At 38.2% G+C, this 24,798-nt stretch overlaps 1 protein-coding gene across 6 annotated transcripts in view; it reads left to right on the top strand.

Annotated features, from left to right (window-relative positions):
* Positions 1-24,798, top strand: part of CGNL1 (cingulin like 1) — a 210,554-nt gene that overhangs the window by 75,956 nt on the left and 109,800 nt on the right. For all 6 annotated transcript variants that reach the window (XM_069098141.1, XM_069098139.1, XM_069098138.1 and 3 more), the window contains 4 exons: positions 4,518-4,619; positions 6,455-6,603; positions 8,292-8,427; positions 13,164-13,376. In XM_069098141.1, coding sequence (XP_068954242.1) covers positions 4,518-4,619; positions 6,455-6,603; positions 8,292-8,427; positions 13,164-13,376 — 600 coding nt within the window. The remainder of the gene's footprint in view (positions 1-4,517; positions 4,620-6,454; positions 6,604-8,291; positions 8,428-13,163; positions 13,377-24,798) is intronic.

The raw sequence follows: 24,798 nt of genomic DNA on the forward strand, positions 1-24,798 counted from the left end.
TACTTAATTTTTAAAAGCCCATTTATAGGATTTTACATTCATTTTTTAATTCAGCAAATTTTGTCCATAATGTGGATAGAAAACTGTGCTAGATGCTGGGGTAGGTAAAAAACTCAGATAAGTTACAGTCTGTGCTCTCATGGAAGTTACAGTCTTCAATACATTTATTCCTATTACATTTCATCTTTTTATGTATGGACCATTGTTAAGCCTATTGGCTATCTTTTTGGGTCCTGATTCTGTCATCTGGAATATTTGTATCCCTTTCCTACTTCATGTCATCTCTCTATGTATATATGTGTGTATGTATGTATGCATGCATGCATGTATTTTCAACCAAGTTACTGATAAATTTATTCTTTAAGAATTCTTGAAACTTCCTGAGTAGTGAGTTGTGGTTTAAGATATGAATCAATGGTGATAACATTGCAAAACTTAATGAATACAGAAAAAACATGTGAACTGGTATATATTTAATCCTGTGAACTCTTGGAGATCCTTGAATTCATGTCAGGTTTTTAGGGTCAAGGCAAAAATAGATCACATTCTGAATTTAAGTCAGCCTGAAACAGTAAAATAAGCTTTGGTGCTGGAGACAGAGGACCTGGGTTTAAATCCCATCGAATCATGCTTTTTATCTCCAAGTGAATTTAGTTAAATCACCATCCCTTCCTCAGTTTCAGCTTCCTTATGCAATGAGGGAGTTGGATCAGAAGCTTCTGAGGGCCCTTCTAGCTTCATAGCTCTGAGCCCATGTACTCCAAGTAACTGCTCAAAATTTTTCATTTTGCTGGAGTTTAAGGTTTGCAAGTTATGTGAAATAAAATAATTTAATCTGTGTTCTTTGGCTCTATGGAAGTGGGACAAAAGAAAACAGAATTTAAGAGATTGCAGCTGTGGAGACACCCATGATGAGACCCAGCCCTAACAGCCCTCAGGCAGGACTCCCTGATTTTTTCACTGCCACTTACTGTTTTTACCACCCTTGGGAAAGTAGTCTTTCCTTTGGATTTTTCTTATGGTACATTTAAAATCCAGCTGCACATAGGATTTTTCAGGTCTAGATTCTCTTTCCTGACTCAGAGTTCCCCCTACAAATATCTGAGAGAGAATCCTTTGCTCCCCCATTTAATCAAGTTGCTTTCTAAACTTAGATCCCTTTAAAAACTAAAGATCTGTAACAGCATTGCCCTCCTATCACCAAACTCACCCCACTTAGAGCTTAAATTTTCAGGTTTTATTTCTTTCCCTGGTGTTAGCACAAACATGAACATATCTAAAATCCAAATACATTTTGATTACTCAGGCTGCAACCAGAGGACTGTTAGTCTCAATAATCATGTGATTTGGGGAGGGGTGTATGGTATGTCAAGTTTTGTTTGTTTGTTTACACTGGCATGAGATAGCAAAGCTGAAAAAAGCTGTAGGGCCTGTGTCCTCAGGTCACTGAATAATTGTGGAGATAATGCCCGGGGAGAGTTGGAACAGTAGTCAGTGTTTTGGCCATCACTGCTGGGAAGAAGAAATTGACCGGAGAGGTTGAATTGGCATTTGTCCTGAGAGGTGGGGATAGCTCATTTAACTCTCCTCTTGGTCTTGGTACCTTCCCCCTCATTGCCTCTGTATTTGCATTCACTCTTTCGAGGGTAAGGATTAATTAAGTTGTGTATACAGCATCTGGGGAGACCAGACTTTTCTTTTTGCAAACTGTTGTTAAGGTGCTTAATAGAAGTAACAGAAGGGTGTGGGGTATTTAGAAATCATCACTTGAGTGAAAGGTAGTGGGGTGTGTAGGAATTTAAGCAGGCCAGGACAAAAGAAAAGAATAGGCAGGTAGGTGAACAACATAATCTGTTCCGAGGGTTCTTTTCTTGTCCTGTCAAGCAACCCCAAACCAAATGAAACCAATCCTGCCTCCCCATGCTGATTTGATCAGGTTGAGGGAGACTAAGCAAAGCTCTTTCCATTTCTCTTTGGTAGAAAGACACTGGGATGAAGGAGTTTGACAGGAAAAAGCATCAAATTAAATTTTACCACTGCCAGGACCTGATTACCTTATGCCAGGGTTATTGATATCATATCCTTACTGATTTTTCTACCTGTCTCTTCACCCTGCATTTTAATCTGCCAAATCATAGGTTTGTAGATCTAGAGCTGAAAGAGGCCTCAGGGCCCGTTGAATCCAACCTCTTCTTTTACAGATCAGGAAACTCAGGGAGGGTCAGTAGGACTTACATAAATAGTGAGTGTCAGAGGCAAAATTTGAACCTAGGCTGGGAAGTAGATAACTAAGTCTGGAGTCAGGAATACTCATTTTCCTGAGTTCAGATCTGGCCTCAGACACTTTAGCTATATGGCCCTGAGCAAGTCACTTAACCTTATTTGCCTCAGTTTTCCTTATTTGTAAAATGAACTGGAGAAGGAAATGGCAAACTTACTCCAGTATCTTTGCCAAGAGAATTTCAAATGCTGTCACTAAGAATTGGACATGACTGAATAACTGAACAACAACAGCTTCTGACTTCAGAGCTGGTACTCTTAGCTACAGTGCTCTGCCTCATTCTAAAATATGACTTTCATCAAATCATTTCCTCCCAACAAAATATTCCTCCTCTTGTCTTTAGGATTAAATCCAAATTGTTCTTAAAGTCCTTCAAGACCATTTGTAATCAGTCCCTCCTTATCTATTCATTCTTCTTCTGCAGCATGACTGGTCTCTGGTCTGGCTGGTTTCATCCAGGAGATGAGATAAGACTTCTAGCTTTCTTCTTTTACTCCTCCTCCATCAAGCAAATGAGACCAGCCTTTGTGTCTTTGCTTATGCTTTTTCATAGTGCTGTCTTCTCAATACATAAGAAACCTGACCCCATGTCCTTTCTACTTGTCGGCGTCCAACCTATATACTTCAAGACCCGACTCAGAGTCAACTTATACCATGAATCTTTTCTTAGTCTACATTAGTCTATACTGATTTCTTCTTTCTCTGAGCTCTTGTAACACTCACATACTACTTTTTTGGGAATTTAACTTTGTCCCATGACAGCTCTTCGTTCTAGTGTGTTTGTCCTGTCTCTCCAGTGAGATTGTGAGTTTCCTGAGGGCTTTATGTTTCTTTTGTATCTCTAAAAGCGTGCACAGTGCTATGCACTTAATGCATGCCATAAGATGGTTTACATTGAAATCAGGAGTCATAATTGAGAGCCAAGTTTGAGGGAGAAGAAGGAGAAGGGAGATGGGGAAAATTCTGCAGAAGGAAGAATGACCGCCACTTTATCTCCTTCAGAGTATGCATTCATTGAAAGAAAGGAGAAGATATCTGGAGACCTGTGATAGAGTGGAGAGAGAGAGAGCTGGATGTGATATGACTTGGGACAATCTGAGTTCAAGTTCCACCAGGCACAGATACTGCCGTGACATTAGGAAAGTCACTTAAAGTCTTAATGACTGAGGCAACTCTTTAGCATTATAAATTGAATGGCAGTTGAGATCAGAGGAAATTCCCTACACCAATTAAAACACAGGTCTTGTTTCTAAACCCAGAAAGAAACAGTTGAAAGTCTGTCTGGAGCCCTGAATCCTAGGGATTGAAGGGAATTAGAAATATCCTCCCAATTAAATATAAGTTCCTTGAGGTCAAGAGCTGTTTCTTATTTATTATATCTTCATATTGTCTTTTACTAAGTGCTTAATAAATGATTATATCAATAGAATTGGTAATCATTTAGCTTGTACCTCCCTTCCCCAAACTTCAGACTACTCTGAATTCATGGGACCTGAACAAATGGGACCATTTTTCCTCCTGTGAGAGGGGCTGAGGCCACCTTACAAAAGGGCAATGTTTCCCTGCTTGAAACTGATTGGTGGAGGGAAACATAAGTCAGTTTTCTTCCTTAGTTTGGGTTATTAAAATAAGATTTTAGATTTTTTTGGATTTTTCTGGAATTATTAACAACCCTGTTTTGGTATCAATTTTCACATTCCTGGACCTAGCCCATGAAGTACATCATTCCAAGTGAAACACATACAACACACTGGCTTACTTGGATTCAGAAAACTGAGAAAACATTGAACTAATTGCCCTTTTGGCCTGCAATTACTACTTTCTTCTCTGTCTCCATGGTTTCTCTTGGGTCCCTAACAGTATCCCCCAGTGCATGTACATATGAGTAGTTCACTAACCACCTTGAGATTACTTTTGAATGATATCCATGATACTCTTTTTAGAGATTAAAAAAAAATATGGAGAAAGCTGTGTTTTAATTCAGAGTTGGACTGGACATTATCTTCAATCATGTTTTTCTAGCATCTGGGTGGTCTGGGTGATCTAGCTTTATGGAGGGAAAGAATCATTAGAGAAAGTTCATTTTACAAGATGGGTTTGTGTTGTGTTCTTCTAGAGCAGTGATTGAGGTGCTTTGTGTTGGGGTTGGGTCACAAGGCAGTTAGAGGCAAGGGCCAGGATAGAAGATGAAAAAGTACCTTGAACATGAAATTGAAATCTTTCTACCTATTTATAGGTTTCCGATTCTTCAGCTGAAGTCAGAGAGCTACTGGAACAGAGAAATAAACTGAACAAGGAGGTTTCAGAACTTCAGAAACAACTCAATCTAGAAATTAGGGTATGGTTTTTTTAATGTTTATCTTGAAGATGTATGATATGTACTGAAATATATTACTTAACCTTTTAATTTAGAAGCAGTATTGGACTTCAAATGAAAAAGACCTGGGTTTGAATCTTCCCTGAGACAACTTAGTAGCTATGTAAACACAGGCAAATCACATAAGGTCTCTGAAGTTTCCTCAACTCTAAAATGGGGTTAATAGGACCTAAGAGGCAGTGTGGTATAGTGGATAGAGTTAAAAGCCCTGCTTCTGACATACTAGCTGTGTGATCATGGGCAAGGCATTTAATCTCTTCCTACCCCCTTCCCCCCAGCACGAGCACGAGAGCACACATGCACATGCGTGCTCTTGTACACACACACACAAACACAAACATACTCCTACCTAAGACTGTCAGTTGAGGATGAATTTACATAATTCATTGGTGGTAGTTTCTACAGTAGGAGTGTCCCCACACAGATAACAGCACAGTTTTCCCTAACGTGGTTGGTTTCAAAGGTTACAACTATGTTGCTTGGCATAAAATCAGTTACTGCATAGCTTTTCACAGCCAATTAACCCTAATTAACTTCAACAAAGAAGTTTTCAGAATGTTGACTATACCAGGATTTACAATGTCATATTTTCTCCTCTGGGTCAGTCTTGGATAAAGAATAAGCACTCTGAGATGGCAAGATGAAGGAAGGGTTGAATTGGTCAGAAACCTAACCTCAGTCTCTGAGGCTTTGACTTTCATGTATGCATGAATGGCATTTACCACCTGATTTGGAAGTATGGAAGCAAAAATGAAAGACTCAAAGCTGGAATTATACAGAAAAGATACAATAAGATAATAGCACAAAAAGCATTTAATTTAATTTAATTTTTTGCTTTTTGGAGGGCAATTGGGGTTAAGCGACTTGCCCAAAGTCACACAGCTAGTGTGTCAAGTGTCTGAGGTCAGATTTGAACTCAGGTCCTCCTGACTCCAGGCCTGGTGCTGTATTCACTGTGCCACCTAGCTGCCCCAACAGAAAGCATTTCAGTTTAGTAATAGAAGACAGAAGACAATGAGGCAACCAGAGGATCATCACTGGAGTCAGGAAGACCCAAGTTTAAATCCCATTTTGACTTATTCTGGTTGTGAGACCTTGGGCAAGTCATTTAACTTCTCAGCATCCCCGTTAATTCTAAGATTACAAGTTACAGACCTGATATCAGTCTGCATTCATAGAATGAGTTTCCTTTTATGGAATTCTCCAGACCATTGAAATGCCAGGGCTCTTCCAAAAATTAAAAAGAAAAACCTAAATAACGAGAGTAAAGATTAATGGGAAATACATTTTTTTTGGTTTCTTTTCCCAAACTTTCAAGTGTAGTAAGAATGGCTTGTCCATTTTGCTTTGCTTATTAACTATTTAGTAGTAGTATTTAAAGAGTTACCATGGTTTAATGGATAGAAAACAAGTCTTGGAACCAGGAAGATCTAGGTTCAGGTCTAGCCTTAGATATCCTGTGGAACCCTAGGCAGGTCACTTAACTGAGAAGCTCTGGGTAATTTTCTAAGACTATAAATTGTGGAGAACATGCCCCCCAGCATCAGCAGAATTTTCTTACCTATGAAGTTCTCTCTACAATGAAGTCATGGTTCCAGTTCCTATTCCCTTTTAATTCTTTTGTTTTCCTTTATAGGCATCTACCTCAATTATGTAGTAAATTCAGTTGTGTAGTTGGGAAGGAAATACATAGGGCAAGGTAGTCCTTAAAGCAGACTTTTTGTAAGATTGTCCTAACGTACGAGGAGTTGTGTGCCTGCTTATGCTTTCAACAATTAATATTTGTTTCACATTAGAATCAACAAATCATCAAAGAAGAGCGAGACCGAATGAAAGCCAACCTTGAGGAGCTTCGAAGCCAACATGAGGAGAAGGAGAAAGAGACCTTGACACTGAAGAAACGTCTGGATGACAGTGAAGTGGAGCTCCGGAAAAATCTAGAGGAGTAAGCTTGCCAGCATGCTATGTTACTTAAGTTTTTCTGGAGCTGTATAGGCAGACCTGTAGCCAAGCCTGTATCTAAGGTTTCTAAGCCTTCTTTTGTTCTTGTCTTTGTCTTTTTTCACTCTCCTTGTGCAGTGATGAGTTTGGAAACAGGTGACTGTATAGTTGAGAGGATATAATTATTCTCACACCTTGAAGCAGATGGTATCTGTCTGGTTAAGGTTCAGACCACATACATTTAATATCCAAGTGCATACTAGCTAGCTCTGAGAAATATCTAAAGACTGATATTATAGAGCCTAAGACCAAGCATGTAGAGAGTGCCTGGCTAATGGATGACTAAAAGATGTTAATTTTATATTTTTTTGTATTTTTTGTATAAGTGTGTTGTTTTGGACTCTGTGAGGAAAGTAATTTATGTTTCAGCTCCCAAAGCTTAAAAAGGACAATCTTTTCTAAGATGGGCATGTCTAATGCCCATCTATATCTAAAGCAATAACTAGTTTTTACTCTTTGTGGTGAGAGCTTAAAAAAAAGTACCATGTTATTTTATCAATTCACCCATCATTTTATTATTGTAATAATATATTGGTATCTGATAATTTTAGAATGCATTCAAATGAAAAATTTTATAGAAGGAAGTAGTACAAGGGGTGGCTAGATGGCCCAGTGAGTAGAGCACCAGCCCTGAAGTTAGGATGACCTGAGTTCAAATCTGGCCTCAGACACTTAACACTTACTAGCAGTGTGACCTTGGACAAGTCACTTAACCCCAATTGCCCTCCAAAAAGCAAAAACAAACAAACAAAAAAAGAAAGAAGTGGTACTATTAAGAGGCTATTGAAAATCCTGGGGAATGGAATCATTATCATTAATAAAGATTTTTTTCAGTGCCAGTGAAGTATGTGACATGGTCTTTTGCCTGCATTATTCAATATGTATATCAAGAGAGAGCATGGAATATAGTAGGAAGGGCCAGTAGACCTTGGTTTTTATCCTAGCTCTTCTGTCTATTACCTGTGTGACTATGGGATATGTCATTTAACCGCTCAGCTTCTGTTTCCTTATCTGTCAAATAAAGAAATTGGGCTAGTGAATCTGCAGAATCCCTTCCTGCTCTAAATACTTTGATCCTGTAATTTTATTAGATGTGTTCTCTGTATCTTCACAAAGTTTACATAGGGTTGGTTAGAAAAGAGCTTTCTTGAGGAAAAGATGAAAAAGAAGCCTACTGGGAATCCTGAAGACATCAAAATGAGAAGAAGTGGGGGAAGGAAGGGAACTGTGGAATGTAGTCAAGTCCCTCAGAGGCAGGGACCCATTTGAAAAACGGGCCTGACTATACAGGGAATTCATTCTCTTCTACCACTTTCTCAACTCCATCCCTTGAATAAGAATCAGAATTCAGGTTATTTCTTCTTTGGGGAAAAAAATATGTCAAGACCTATCCTTTGTTTGGTTGTTTCTTTCTTGATAGAATAGAATATTGCTCCCATTCTCTAGAACTCAATTGGTCAAGGTTTGATGACTTTCCAAGAAACTCAAAGTGTTCTTATTAGTGAAACAAAGGAGAACACAGGGCTGCTTTCAGTCTTTAAGAGTGTTTTATGTCATATGATCAAGGCTGTGGAAATTACGTGGAAAGCGTTCTGGTGAAACTCCTGACAGTGTTTGTCTTTTCCTGATAAGGTTGTTTCAGGTGAAGATGGAACGGGAGCAGCACCAGACAGAGATACGAGATCTCCAGGACCAGCTCTCAGAAATGCACGATGAGTTGGATAATGCAAAACACTCAGATGATGGGGAGAAGGGAGCCCTGATTGAGGTGAGGAGTGCAATTACATCAAGGACTTTACACCAAAGGAATTCCCTCTTGTGGCCTGGGTAGCAAAGGTCTTCAGGTGGTGTAATGTTAATGGGATATAAGATCTTCCCAGCTCATTAATAGGCCTCATGTATAGTCTATTAAGGGAAGTTTGCTTAGGAGACGCTTGCTTGTAGGAAGGTTTTCACACTTTTTGCTAATTTCTAATTAGGCACGGAGTTAGGAGGGTTGTGATGCCTTCTGGCTCTGAAGAATATATATATATATACTCTGAGTTGGTAGTTTGCTTTGAGGGCTTGCTTATTAGAAGGTTCTCATGATTCCCTGGTCAAGATTTTGAGTGACTGTATGTTCAGAGCTCTCCAAATGCTCAGATGTAAAGTCTCTCTCAATTCAGAGATGTATGTAAAGTGTATAGTTGATTCAGGCAGTCAGAACCCTGTCTGTTGGTCTTTATTTCTCTCCTTGTATTTTCTCTGAAGTTTGGGGTGCTGACTTTTCCCCTGAATTACGAATGCGATTAAAAAAGATTGTTGAGGGGTGGCTAGGTGGCGCAGTGAGTAAAGCGCCGGCCCCAGAATCAGGAGGACCCGAGTTCAGGTTCCGGCCTCAGACACTTAACACCCACACAAAAAAACTAGCCATGTAACCTTGGGCAAGTTACTTAACCCCAATTGACTTCGAAAAGGCAAAAAAAAAAAAGAAAAAAGGAAAAAAAAGATTTTTGAACCCTTAAACAGCTCTCTTGCCTAGTAAAGTAGATCTAAGAACCTGTGCTAGCAACCATCCTGGGTATGCTACTGTGGTTGCTGCTACAGGTGGTAGAACTGTGCCTTACCTGGCATTCCATATTTTGAGTGAGAATAGATTATTAATAAGTATTTTTTTTTCAAAAATCCAAAACTCTGAATCTAGGTCAGTACCAGAGTTTAATAAGCACTCTAGCTAGCTTCTTAGGTTGATTTATTCCTTCCTATTTTCTTTCTAATAATTCAGCACTTACATTCATCATTTAGTTGGTAAATATGTGCTCAGTGAGCCCTTATGGTTTACCAGCACAATTAGGTGTTGTGAGTGATGGCATTAGGGACCAGACTTGTGATTTCAGGTATAAGAGATAAAGAAATTACTGCCAGCCATCAGCATTATCTCTGTACCTTGAAGTCTGAGAAAGTTGCCTAGGTCAGACATATCAAGTGACATGCAGCCCAAATAGTAAGGTATGAACCAGATGAAAATATAAAACAAAATAAATAAAATACAGTGCAACATAGATAATGTTAATTTGTGGTTTTCTAAGTCAATATGCAGCCCACAGGGATCTGTTCCTATTTGAATTTGACACCACTGATCCAGAACATTAAGAATTTAATGACAGTGTGTGTTGGAGTTGGGACATGAACCCATGGTTTATTGGCTTTGAGAATAGGTCTCTATTCACTGTACCATACCTAGTTTGTGGGGTACAGATAATCAATACAATACTTCCATACTTTAGAGAATAGAAATTTTTTATGAATACTGATTCCACTAACACAGATCCTGGCCCTTCTAAAACTTAGTCCTTGAGAATTTCTGTGGCTGACAAATTGAACCCCATGTAGAGAACTTGGTGATTAGTCTCCTTGAATTAGCTGGACTAGGCTTTGGATCATATAAAGTGCATTACCAGGCCTTTACTTAGAGTCTTTCTGGGTTTTATTCTTACTGTGTAGGTTTGAGCATCTGTACCACAGAAATGGTTTGTTTCTTCTTAGACAATATGCCTGCAATTAAGAGAGTCTATAAGGGGTATAGTACCTTCATGAACTAAATATGGGGTTTTTTAGACATGGATGTGAGGGGTGGAGAGAAACAGACTGATTTTCCCATAGAGTTAAGTTTTTTAAAACAGCTGGAGATAAATAGAAGCTATTATGGCAACATTCCACCTCTGTCTGGCATTTAAAACCCTTCTCAACCTGATCCCTTCCTACCTTTTCAGTCTTCTTTTAAAATTTTTAAAATTATTATTATTTTTTCTCCTTTGGAGGGGGGAAGGCAGAGCAATTGGGGTTAAATGACTTGCCCAAGGTCACACAGCTCGTGTTAAGTGTCTGAGACTGGATTTGAACTCAGGTCCTCCTGACTCCAGGGCTGGTGCTCTATTCTCTGCACCACCTAGCTGCCCCTCCTTTTCAGTCTTCTTAAGCTTCAGTCAGCTCCTCTGGCCTACTTGTGGTTCCTTGAATATGACTCTTTATCTGCCATATCTATGACTTTGCATTGGCTGTCCCCTATGATTAGAATGTTTTCTCCCCTCACCTCCACTTTCCCCTCCCCCCCAACTTTCTTCAAGGCTTACCTTAAGTGTCATCTCATCTGTGTGTGTATGTGTAAGTATATAAAATACAAAACCACATTTATTTCTATGTGTTTTTCCTTTCTTTCTAATAATTTTAAAGGTATTCAGGAACAAGGACTTTATTTTCCCATAGTTTCTGTCAAATTGTTTTATAGAGAGTAGATATTGAGGAAGTACTGTTGACTGAAGAATAGGTGAGAGCTGACAAATTTTTATCATTTCAGAGGATCTGGATTTAATTTACAACTTTAATTAGACAATCCTTTTTATAGTTTCTCAGAACTTCCAGTATTAACCTTAAATTGATGTGTTTTTTTTAGTGGACCTTCCAATAGATCTATTTCTTTATCAATTCTTCCAACTCTGGACATGAGGCAAAGCCAAAGCATAGTAAAATTCAGGCTGTACAAGACTTTGGAGTGATAAGCTATTTTAGATATGCTAATAGTTAACCTTTATATGTAGGGACTTTTTTATTTTTAACTTGGGTTTCATGAAAGCCTTTATAAAATGTATTATTCATTTTCCTTGACTTCTCAAATAGAATATAATAAATTTAATATCTTCCAGATGACTCAGGGTCATCAATTTGCACATTACATACAGAATCCTCTGATAATGGGTATGAGACAGAAGACCAAAGGGCTAATTTCAGCTGCAGCTCTGAAACTTGCTTTTTTGAAAAAAAAATATCCCTTTATCAGCTTGCTCCTTGGGTCATTTATCCCATTCCAGTAAAGATGGACTTAAGCAGGTGATTTCTGGGAAGTATAAAATAGCTTACATTTCTGGAAGGTTTATAAGACTGAAGCAGCTTTCATACAAGTAGGGATTTTTCATCATCTGGGGAGAAAATCATGTTTTTCTTTGCTTTTGTCAGTGTCTTTTGACTTTTAAGTACCTTTGAAAATATTGTGAATGCTTTCCCTTATTACCTCTGATACTAGCTTAGAAGAAATATCACATCTAGTTAGTGCTTAGTGTTGGTTTTGTCCAATTGGATGTAATCTTTCTACCTGTGACTTAGGTTCATCTTAGTTTTGCTTACTTGTTTTTGAGTGCCCAGAAAATACTTCTTCACCTACAAGAAAGATTCACTCCAGAGAGATCTTGTGATCTTTAAGCAGAAGGATGTCCTGGAAGTTCCCCATATTTTCCATTCATTCTGTGGCCTGGTGTAATTGGCAATAAAGACATGTTTCTGAAGCTGATTTTTTGAAAATTCTTTGTGTTTCATTTCCCCTATTTTGATAAGCTTCAATGATGAGCGTTGATTCTATAATCTGGTTGGACTACTGTGATACTGTCACCTTAAACAATAATGCCTGCCTTAGATAATAGAATTTTAATAAAGACCAGGCTGTGAGCTGCCAGTCTTAACAAAGGCCAAGGCAGAACACATCACAGACACATCCTGGGAAAGATAAGAGGGGAAAGAAAGGTAGAATTTTGGAAAAACAAAACAATTGGGAGACATGATTGCAGGAAATGGGTCAGAATCTGGAAAGTTGCTCTGAAGATGCAAGTAGGGGGCATCAGGAATTCTTTACCTCCAGGGAACCCAGAGGAAGGTCTGGCAACCAGCAGGTAGCCAAGAGAGTAATGGTAATTTAGGAAGGAAGATTCAGAGATAACCTCAGTGCAGTCTCCAAGGCGAAACAGATATCAGCTCATCTGACTAATTGCAGCAGCATTTGGGAAGAGAGGTTCTTTTATAAGATCCCTTGAAAGAGCTAATGTCATGGCTTCTGAGAAACGTAAATTAGAATTTTTTCATCAACTTATCAACACTGGCAAATTAGCTGCCTTTAATGTATTCTCAAAGGTACGGTGTAATGCAGCAGTTACAGTGTACACTGTGTGTATCATAGGATTTTAGAGGTGAGAAGGGATCTTAGAAATAATTTAGTACAATACTTTTTAGTATACAAATGAGGATATTGAAGCCAAGAGGTTAAGTGACTTGTTCATGGTCACACATAGAGAAAGTTGCACTAAAGAATTCTTTAAAATCCTATAGCCCTGCCTCTGAGCTCCCACTGGGCATAAACTCTGGAAAAAAATGTCCCAGAGAGTATGAGGAATATTTTAGAGTAATTACTTCTGATATGATAAGAACAGGCTCTTCTTTTCATTAGTAATATAAATCTTTCAAAAGAGTGTGAATTTTCCAGGCAAGTGACTTTTCTTCTTAGAATTTCCTATTAATTTAGAATGACTACATGACCTTTTTTAGCACAGGATTCTGAAATAGCCACTAGCCCATCATCAGGTGTTTCTAATTTGAATTAATTTCCTCAGCAATGTGGGTCACCAATATTATCGTTTTTCTATACTTTAAGAAGTTTCTGGTTTTGCCCTCCTCCAACCCTTTCCTCTTTTTTTCTTCTAGGAACTGTTACAAACAAAGCGGGATCTACAAGATGTTTTAATAGCCAAAGAAGAGCAAGATGATCTGCTCAGAAAGCGAGAGCGAGAACTCACTGCCTTGAAGGGAGCATTAAAAGAAGAAGTATCGAGCCATGATCAGGAGATGGATAAACTCAAGGAGCAGTATGATGCAGAACTCCAGGCTCTGAGAGAGAGTGTAGAAGAAGCCACCAAGGTAAATGAACTGACTATGGGCTTTCTGACACATTGTGTGTGGCGGGTCTTAAAACAGGGCACTTATCAATTTGGTACTGAAACAAAAGATTGAAAAACAGAAAAATAAATTACTATCTCTTCATCTGTTAATGTGAAAAATGTTTTCACCTTCTTTCTAGGCATTGAAACCAAACACAATTATGCGCAAAGGATGAAAGTTTTCTTTCTAGTTATTAATTTATTTTATTTTATTTTTGCTTTTTGGAGGGGGAGGGCAGGGCAATTGGGGTTAAGTGACTTGCCCAAGGTCACACAGCTAGTAAGTGTTAAATGTCTGAGGCTGGATTTGAACTTAGGTCCTCCTGACTTCAGGGCTGGTGCTCTCTTCACTGTACCACCTCACTGCCCCCTAGTTATTAATTTAGAAAGTCATGGGAGCTTGGGAATAAAAGACTCATGTGCCCATAGTGATCCTAAAAATCCTTTAAATTATTCCAGGTTTACTAAAATACCCTTTTTTCATTTACTCAGAGCATTCATCCTTGGTTTGGAGTAAAGTTTTTTTTTTTTTTTTGCTCTCTCTAACTTCATTTATTTATTTATTTTTAATTGTAAAGTATTTTTCTGGTTATTAAATGGCTAGAGGAAAATGGAAGATGAGAGAAGAAATAGAACTAGAAATCTCTCATCCCTGCCCTATAGTTTTTCCATCCTGACTTAGTTCCTTTTTCTTTTTTGGAGATCTCATCATTTTTGTCATCAACTTCCAGGGCAGTTAATTGCCTTTATCAATACCTTGTACCCTTCATAGATCAGCATTGTAAAGAATTGAATCTTGGCTTTTGGTTTTGTCAGATTTTGAACCTGTCAGATTCTGACAGGTGTATTAGTCGTTTTCATGTTGTTTGTTGAAAGAAGAGAGAGATGAAAAGATAGCTATTTTGAAATTTCATGTAATACTTGAATAGAGTATGATGAGGGTGTAGAAAATCTATTTTCTTTTTTAAATCGGCCTAGTAATATTTATGTGCCCTGCAATTTAGTTCCTGGATGAAAGATAGAGAGGAAATAGAACACTGAGCATCATAGAATTTTGAAGCCACAGAGGACCTTAGCAATCTTCTGGTCCATCCCTCTCATTTTATAAGCAAGGAACTGATTTCCAGAAAGTTAATCAATTACAGTTTTCCAATTAGCTAGCCATCTCCTATAGAGTGAATAAAATAATATATTTCATTGGCTCAGTCTTGTATTTATTACTTCCTAAGTTTGAATCCAGATATTTGAATTTATATGGTCTCTGCTGGGATGATCCTAGGTTAAGTAGTTAATGGCAGAGCCATGACCAGAAACTCATACTATTGTTTTCTCTGCTACCTCATCATTCTCTCTGGAACATCACACTGTTTCTTCTCAGCTCATGGTGCAGTGAAAAGGGTGCTAGATTTGAATATTTGAGCTCTAGATTTAAACCCTGTGTAAACATTTGCTTTGTGGGGCCTTAGTCTCTTCATTGCCAAAGATTTGATTTTACTAGATGACCTTGATGACTTTGATAGTCCTTCTTTCTAGCCTCACATTTCTTAAAAGCTCCACAGTCTGACAGAGGGTTAGAACATATATTTCTTTAAAGTCTTCCTTCAATGACTCCTCTGTGCAGGGAGATTTTGGGTTTCTGAAGGATGTGCTAAGGAAGCATAACCTCTGATCTGGGCAACCTGGAAAGGCTTGAATGTGAGCTGGTGATAAGATTATGAGTCTGTTTTCTGAGGACCGGGTATCTCAGCTAGATGTGGAAAGGCTCATCACCAAAAGGGTAACCACTAAATGATAATTTTTTTTTGACCATGGCAACTCATTAAATGGTCAGTAAAGTGTGAAGGGGTTGTGACCTTGTGTCCTGCTTAAAGAAGTTCCCCAGATATTCATAGCCCACCTATGACAGTTCATCCTTTATTGAAGAGGCAGGACTACATTGAATTTGCATAATCTTTTTTCAGTACTGAAGTAACTGCTCATGATCCAAGGAAACCCAAGGAAAATTCACCTTCCTAAGGCATAAGTTTTACTTACAATAATAGCTGACCTTTCTGGCAGATTGCCCCACCCAACATTTAAGAACACTCTCACAGTACCAAACCATCTTAAGAAAAGGCTTTGGTTTTTACTTCCTCTCAGAGGAGACTTGCTGTGAAGGCCATGGGCATGTATTTCCTAGTGTTCAGGCATTAACTCTAAATCTTCCTCTCCACCGTTGGTCTGTGCTCTTGGTATCTCTAGAGCCAACTGGTGTTATTACTTCCTTTCACCGAACTAGAACATTGCAACTTCATTCCTCTATGCTACACAGTGATTTCACTGAGAACCTGATTTTGAGATTACTGAGAATAAAATGTCTGAGGAGAAGGTAAAGGAGAGACAGCAGACAGGAAGAGGTGACGTTGACAGTATTTTGTCTCTGTAAACTGAGGTCACACCTCTCTTCTCCCATCAGTGATCAACTATTTTCATACCACTTACCTTCTGCCACAGGAGAGGCCCCCAATTTTTCAGTGTCCTCCAATATAGTGGTTCTTGAACTTTTTTCTTCTCATGGCACAGTATTTTTCTTTTCTGTGAGGAATTAGTACCCATAGAAAGTCTGGAGATTTAGACATATACATACACATATTGATAATTATAATAATAAAAATTTATATTTACAGCAGACTTTGTTAAGTGTGACATAAATAGATGGTGTAGTGCATAGAACACTAGGCCTGGAGTCAAACCTGAGTTCAAATCTAGTCTCAGGCACTTATTAGCTGTGTCACCCTAGGCAAGTCACTTAACCTCTACCTGTCCTAGTTTCTTCAGCTATAAAATAGGGATGCTTGAGCTGTGAAAGCTCAAGCTTGTAAAGGGTCAAGATGTAAAAGGACCTGGAATCTCAGAACAGATATCCTCTGCAAAGAAGTACACATAGCCCATAACTATCATAAACTCCAAAGTCAAGAATAAGTCTAAAAGAATGAGCAAACAAAAAAGAGTATCACTATAAAGATCTAATACAGCAGCAGGAAAGCCCAAGACAAACTCAGAAGAAGAGAGTGATTCCAAACATATATAAACAAAGCCTCAAAGAAAAATGCACCTTGGACACAAGTCCAAAAACAATTCCTAGAAGAGCTAAAGCAAGAGTTTAGAAAAAGAGGTAGAAAATGATTCTAAAAACTGTTTGTGAGCAATAGAGGGGGAAATGGGGAAATAAATAAGAATTAAGGAACAAGGATGTGAAAAGAGAATTAACAGCTTAGAAAAGGAGGTAGAAAAACCTTACTAAAGAAAATAATTCCTTGAAAATTAGAATTGGCCAAAATTAAGGCTCTATGAGACATCGAGAAATAATAAAAACAAAGTCAAAAGATTGAAAAGAAAAAAAAGAAAACATGAAGCACTTCATGGGAAAAGCAACTGAGCTAAAAAAACATATCAAGGAGATAATTTAAGACTTATTAGACTACCTGAAAGCCATAATATAAAAGATCAGAATAAGAGGACAAAACAGAAATGGAAATAATCCACTTGTAACTTTCTGAAAGAAATTCCAAAATGAAAACTCCTAGGAATATTTTAGTCCCAATCTGGAAATTCCAGGTCAAGAAAAAAGTAATGCAAGTAGCCAGAAAGAAAAAAATTTATAACATTAGCAATGTAGCATAATGTCAATCTTATCTTATAGGACTATAAATTACTGTGTTCACTCTGGCTTAAATCACAGAACAATACCATTGCTCAACAAATATCATAGAACAATACCATCTTCATTTTGTATACTGCAGCAGTTCTCAAAATGTGGTGCATATTCCAAGACCTTTTCCCAGGGGTCTTTGAGGTCAAAATTGTTTAAATAATAATACTGATATTTTAATTTCTTATAAGGGAAATAAATATTGATAGATATGACTCACATAAACAAAAGCTCTTTGAGAGGTCTTCAATAATTTTTAAGAATGTAAAGTAGCCCTCAGACCAAAGAATTTTAGAACTTCTGGGTACTGATTCATAGCTTTCAAAGTGTTTTCAAATGTATTTTCTCATTTGTTAATCATGACAGTGTTTGAGGTAGGTATGAAAAATGTTTCATCCTCATTTAAAAATGAGGGAACTGAAGCCCAGTGAAACTGACTTCTCACAGGTTATGTGACTTTTAGATGGCAGAAGCAGATCTTTTAATTTCCAGTTTTGTGCACTTCCTACCACACTATCCTCTGTCTCCTGAGATCTGATGGCTACTTTACAGCCACCCTTCTCTACATTTGAGCATGCTATCCAGAACCCACCCTGTTAACATTAAACTTCTAGATTCAAAGGCTGTAGGTAATAAATGTAAATGAAACAAGGAAATGTAATATTAGATGTTTTTCCTTGATAGATCAATACTGTTTCCCCATAATATATGGATATAAAGGTCAATAACAATTAAAACCAGCTATTGCACTAAAATGAAATTAGGGAGAAAATCAGAATTATGTCCCCCAAAGCAATGAAAATTAATTCAGTTTCACTTTTCTCCATCAAATTAAATCAAATATAAAAAAGGCTAAGACAGGCAAATCAAGGAATGGCTATTTGTAACTGTCCCCAAATTATAACAACCCAGTTATATAGCTGCTTCCCAGGCTTTTTATTATTGTGCCAAACAAAGTGAGTTTTCATTTCATGTCATTTGCAATTACCATTCCATAATTGAAAAACAGTAAATTACCATGAAGCTTTTTGGGAAGAGGGGCTTACTGCATTTGAGTTGTCACTATAATTATGGTAGAATAATCAATCCACAGACTCATACACTGTGCCTTGCACGTAAGTGGTCCTTGAATAAATATTTGTTGAATTGGATCATGGGATCATAGCTTTACAGCTGGAAGGGATCTTCGAGGTCATCTGGTCAAACTCACACATTTTACCATGGAGAAACTGAGGGCCAGTGAGATAAAAAGCCTCACCAATGGTCACAACAGTGAATAAGGAATAGAGCTTAGACCTCCAAATCCAGTACTCCTTTCACTGCACAGTGAATTAGGAAGAGACTGTGATGTAGAGGAGACCACACTCCACTGGCTTCGAATCCTAGCTTCGATATTAACTACTTGACCCAGCAGGCACCAATGTAGCTCAAATTTTTGAATGGAAACATTGTATCAAATATCTTATATACATTTCTCCTGTTGAATTAGTATAAAATAGTATAATTAATATAACATAACTGAAGATAATAGACATAATTGATACAATGAAAGATAAGATTAGTTAACTTGGTTTGCTGTATTCCTCTGGTATATTTAAATACCTATATGGTGTTATAATGCTATATTGGTGCATGAAGAGTTGCATTTTCCACATGCCTGTTAAAAAAAAATAATCTTTTTAGATAGGCTTTGGTTTGTTATTCTACTGTTTAAAAATATTCAGTGGTTCCCTGTTCTAGGATTAAACATGAAATCTTCATTTTTGAATTTTTTTTTTGCTTCTTTTTTTTTTGAAGGGGGGAAGATAGGGCAATTGGGGTTAAGTGACTTGCCCAAGGCTACACAGCTAGTTTTGTGTTAAGTGTCTGAGGCCAGATTTGAACTCAGGTCTTCCTGACTCCAGGGTCGGTGCTGTATTCACTGAGCCACCTACCTGTCCCATCTTTGAATTTAAAGCCCTCTATAATCTGACTCTTAACTTTTCTTTCCAGATTTGTTTCATATTATTCCATTAATCCATTTGTACTTTTTTTTAGTTGCATATCTAATTCATTGATTTATTTTCTCTTTCTTAATTAATAACCTGGTCCATTAATTCAATCAGTGAGGTGGCGATAGGAATAGGAAGAATGGTTAAAGTATTTTCAAATGCTAATTTGATTTCTCCTAGAGTTGTATACAAATGTTTTTGTCATCTTTGACTAATACATTCATTCTTACATGACCATCAGACAATGGATTTAGAGCTATGAGGGACATTAGAGGCTATCTAGCCTAGCTCCCTCATTTTATAGATTATGGACATGTGGACTTGCCTGACAAGGTGTAGCAGCAAGCACCTTAGCATAACCAGCCAAGGATGGCTGCTAGCACAGGTTCTTTGATCTGTTTTTCTAAAGGAAAGCAACTCAAAAAGGGGTTAACAATCTTTAATCAAACATATATCATTTACCTAGTTCAGGAGAAAAACTTCAGAGAAAATACAAACAGAAGGTAGAAGCAGACAAAAAATACAGACAGAGAAACAGACCAGCAGACAGGGTTTCCAGCTGTCTAATCATTACATCCATACCTTGCCAGTTAACAGAGAGAGAAGCAGTAACATCTGGGTTTTCAAAGCCAGGGGCTCAATGGCTGCCTAGAGTCTCATCTGGCCAAATCACAACTCTTCCCAAAGTAAGCCCCAAAGCAAAACTTCACATCACGGTATCTATAACTGTCTCCAGAGTCAGAGAATGTCACAACCCTCCTAACCCACTGCCCAATCACAAAGTAACAAGGTGTGGGTGTTCCTGAAAAACAAGTCTCCCACCCCAGGCTCCATGTGACCACATTCAGCCTATTAGAAGGCAGAGTTTATTTTCAAATCAGGGAACATCCTCAAATTCACTTAAGCCTATCAAGGGACAGGGAAGATCTTCAAATTCCCATTACCATTATACAAGGTTGCAGAGGTGATAAGTAACATAGGAACAATTTGAACCTAGGTCCTCTGACTTCAAATCTAGTTATAAGGGGGTAGTTTGATTGCTCAGGGCATAGGGCACTAGATCTGAATTTTAGAAGGTGTGAGTTCAAATTTGGACTCAGATATTTAATAGCTGTTTTACCCTGGGCAAGTCGCTTAACTTTTGTCTGCCATATGCTATTTATCATCATCATTACCATCACCATCTTATTATTATGGGGTCGATTTTTCCTTGAAAAAGATGAAAAATGTCGTCAGAAGATGTATGTTTATTTATTCATTAACTTGCGCTAAGTTTTGTAGACAGTTGAGATAAATGGGCACTGAAGTCCTCTCCAACTCTTAAGATTATGGGCTTATATTGAGCCCTAGCAGTTATGACCTTCCCTTCCCTATTTCCATAGTCATTTGTTCCAGCCTCTCAAACCAGAAAGAATTTCCTGATAATGATGCTTTCTTTTCCTAAGGACTCCTACTAGTTACCTCAAAAGAGAAAGGAGGCATAAAGGTGCAGATCATGTGCTGATCCCATGTAGATCACACGCACAGCCTCCAGGCTGCAGGTTCCCCACCCCCGGTGTAGATATTCATGAGTCCTGCCAGTTTTAGCATTGGCTATTGGCCTGTTCTTATTACTCTTTAAAAGGACAGAACATTTCCAGGCAAGATGACCACTATGGAAGGAACAGCAATCTTGTCATGACTAATTGTGAAAAGTTGTGTGGGGGTGGCTAGGTGGCACAGTGTGTAGAGCACCGGCCCTGGAGTCAGGAGGACCTGAGTTCAAATCCTGCCTCAGACACTTAACACAAAAACTAGCCGTGTGACCTTGGGCAAGTCACTTAACCCCAACTGCCCCCCAAAAAGCAAAAAAGAAAAAAGAAAAGTTGTGTGCTTTTTGAGAGAGATGGATGAGTTGTTTTTTAATTTCAAACTGGGACATAAAATCCTGAGCTGCAGGTTACTAATATCTGCCTTCTTAGCTGGAGAGGGAAGAGATACATCACCAATGGCTAAGAGTAACTTAGGATAGGGACTGGACCTGTGATGGATTTCCTAGGGTTAGAGAATTCCCAGGTGAGGGTCTCTATCAGAGCTGGTTGGCATCTTTTCTACAACCTTATAGGCTTAGGGAGTTGCCTAGAGCCATGAAAGGCTAGGTGACTTGCCCAGGGTCATATAGCCTCTGTATTTCAGAGGTGGAATTTGAATCTAGGTTTTTCTGGTTTCAAAAACAGTTGTCTATACAAAATGCCCTGCTACTTCTCCTGGAGAATGACACCATCATAGTTCTTCCTGCTTCTGGTTTTATCTTAAAATGTCCACTAATAAAGGAGGAAAAATATAAAATTAATTTTAGACTTCTAGGTGCAACTAGGTGGCTCAATAGCCATGGCACTGGGCCTAAGGTCAGAAGACTGATTCAGATCCATTTACCTTTGCCTCAGTTTCCTCATGTATAAAACAAGAATAATAAAAGTATCTACTGCCCAGTGATGTTGTGAAGATCAAATAAGATAATATTTGTAAAGTACTATATAAATTCTAGGTATTATTATTATTGTTAGTTAATTATGCCATGTAAATACTTGGGTCTAGTGGAAACAGTAATAGGTCTGGAGTCACAAGACCTGGATTTGAAACCTAGAATTTCTACTTAAAAACATTGGTGTATCCTTGAGAATGTCAGTGAATCATTCAATCAACATTTATTACATGGCTACTATGTGCTCAGTACAACACAGATAGGTACAAAGTATTTGTTACAAGTACAAACAATGAAATAATCCTTATTCACAAAGAGATTATATTCTAAGAGGGGAGATAACATAAAAATGTATACAATAAATTAGTTCCACACAAGGATGTTTGGGAGAAAAGGCACTAGCTATGGGGGCATCAAAAAAGGCTTCATTCAGAAGAAGGTGGTATTTGAGCCGAGTCGCAAAGGATGAGTCATTTAATCTCTATGGACCTCAAAGAATGAGTGAGTCATTTAATCACTGTGGACCTAAGTATCTTCATTTATGAGGTGGTCAGATTTCAACTGAGTGAGCCCCTTCTGGGACTAATGCTAGGTCTCTGTGTCAAATCATGTTTACATGATATTATCTTTGATGTAGATTAAGCCCAGGTATTAGTGTCCTCATTTAACAGTTGGACCATAGTTCAAATAACAGTTCTGTTACTTCCTGTGTGAACATGGGTTTATCAGTTACCTTCTCTGGGTCTCAGTTTCCTCATTTGTAAAATGAAAGTATTTGCAGTAGAAGGCCTGTGAGCTTCCATGCAGCTCTGAAATCAGTGATCCTATGATCTTATAAAAGGCAGACACTATGATTCATTCTGTGCACTTACTCATTTACCTTCAAAAAAGTTATTGATTCCTTTTATCTTGGAATCATAGGAATATCTTTCATTCCCCCCATGAATTCTCCCATATGCTAAAGAAAACATAGTGAATCTCTCTCTCTGTCTCTCTCTCTCTCTGTCTCTCACTCTGTATCTGTCTCTCTGTGTATCTCTCTCTGATGTAGTGACTATCTTTAAAAGGGTATATGCCATTGTCTTTACTACTTCTCCCCTCTCTTCTTTGATTTATCTCTTGACACTGGGGCATTTTGGAGACTGTTACTGTTGTACCTTGATTTACTTGGGTATTTTATGCATTTTTCTCTGCTTTTATATAGCATCTCCTCTGCTTAATTCGAAGCTTGCTTTGTGTTCCATTTTCTGCCTAACGGGGTCAACAAATAGAGCCAAGTTTTTCCACAAAGCAGAAATCTCCTTAATGATCTTGGCAAGTCATTAGAAGAAACCCATCAGGCATAGATTATAGGATCATAGAAAGTGTGACACCGAGGGAGTGTGATTTGGGTGGTGATGTTGAAGCTCATTTTATTTACACATGTTAAGGATTCAGTTGCTTTCACTATTAAACTGTTGAGCTTTTAGACTAAGTCTCCTGTTGCTCTTTCTGCTTTAATCATGTCTCACATCTGGAAAGGCTTCAGGTTTCTCTTCTCAAGAGATTGGTATGGCCTGCAGCTGACAACTGGCCTGGGGCTTTCACCTGACCTGAACTCTACATGGTATTTAAGGATAATTTAGAGGTCTCAAAAAAAAAACATTTTGGGGTAGATATAGAGGAATATCATCTTTTTTTTTTAGAGGGGCAATTAGGGTTAAGTGACTTGCCCAAAGTCACACGGCTAGTTGAGTGGTAAGTGTCTGAGACTGGATTTGAATTCAGGTCCTCCTGGCTCCAGAGACTGTGCTCTATTCACTGCACCACCTAGCCACCCTATGAGGAATATCATCTTGAGGATGTTATCTATACTAGAACTTTCTAGAGTATTTTAGCCATGAAAGAAGGAGGCTGTGTACCATACTCTCTCCTATTCCAGTAGACTGAGCACTGGGCCTAGAATCAGGAGTTCAAATCCAGCCTCAGACACTTAGCTATGTGATCTTGAGCCAGTCACTTTTAACTTCTTTTGCTTAAATTTCCAAAACTGTAAAACTGTGATAATAATAATGCCTATCTTTCTGGGCTGTTGGAAAGATCAAATGTGAAGCACCTAGCATGGTGCCTAGCACATAGATAGTTAATAAATGCTTGTTTCCTTCCTTCCTTATCCTCAAAGAAAGAAGAATAAAAATAAGAGTATAAATGGTGATCAAAAAGAAATAATGCTGCTGAAAATAGTACTAGCATTTTTATAGAGCTTCAAATATTATTTCAGTTGATTCTCACCATAACCCTAGGAGGTGGACATTATTATTATTGTTCCCATTTTATATATGAGAAAATGGACTGAGAGAATTTCAAAATGTCTTTCCTAGGATCACACAACTATTAAGTATCTGAAGTGGAATTTGAACTCAGGTCTTCCTGGTTCCAGGTCCAGCATTCTATCCACTGTGCCACCTAGCTGCCCTATCATATTATCTAATATTCTCTTCCTTCTCCTCCTCTTCCTCCTCTAGGACTGGAGTTTGCATCTTGTTTCTTATGTCTATGTGACCTTGGGCTTTCTTAGGTCTCAGCTTTTTTATGTCTAAAATAATGGGTTAGACTAGATGGCCTCGGAGGTCCCTTCCAGCCCTACATCTAGTACAATTCTTTGTTCCTATGATGTACCCAGGAGCACTGTCCTTCCTCTTCATAGGAGTTCAGGTTGTGTGTGTCCTAGGTACATGCAGTGTGAATGTCGAAGAACAGGGGGATTTTGATGTAATCCTGGAGGCCAGTGCAAGATCTTCCCCTTCTCTGTTTACTGCCTAAACTCTCTTGACATTCCCCCTTAACACAAACTGAATTTTCAGCAGTTTTTTTGAGTCATGTTTATGGCATTGTTCTGGGAGTCCTTAGGCCTTGTACCCAGTTGCTGTCTCCAGAGGCATTGAAAAACTCCCCTGCCTGTTTAAACTTGTTATTTAGGCCTCAAAGTAGACAGAATTTTACAGGGAAAGTTCATGGTAAAGTCATTAGAAGAAACCCACTATAATAGATTATGAGGTCAGAGAAAATAGAACACAGGAATGTGGTTTTATTTACATATGTTAAAAATTCAGCTGCCCTTAGTGTTAATCCGTGGAGGTTTTTGGCAACTGAAGGGCAAGACTGCCTTCCATATAGCTTGGTTCTATTTAATAAAACCAGTCAATTTTCTTGCATAATCCTAATATATGCCAGTTATCCAGTCTTCCTCCTGCATGGGCAGAAAAATTCTCTGTGG

The sequence above is a fragment of the Petaurus breviceps genome, unplaced genomic scaffold (assembly GCF_028583685.1).
Source record: "Petaurus breviceps papuanus isolate PSGF00001 unplaced genomic scaffold, PetGlider_PUasm1.0 37, whole genome shotgun sequence".
Lineage (NCBI taxonomy): Eukaryota > Metazoa > Chordata > Mammalia > Diprotodontia > Petauridae > Petaurus > Petaurus breviceps.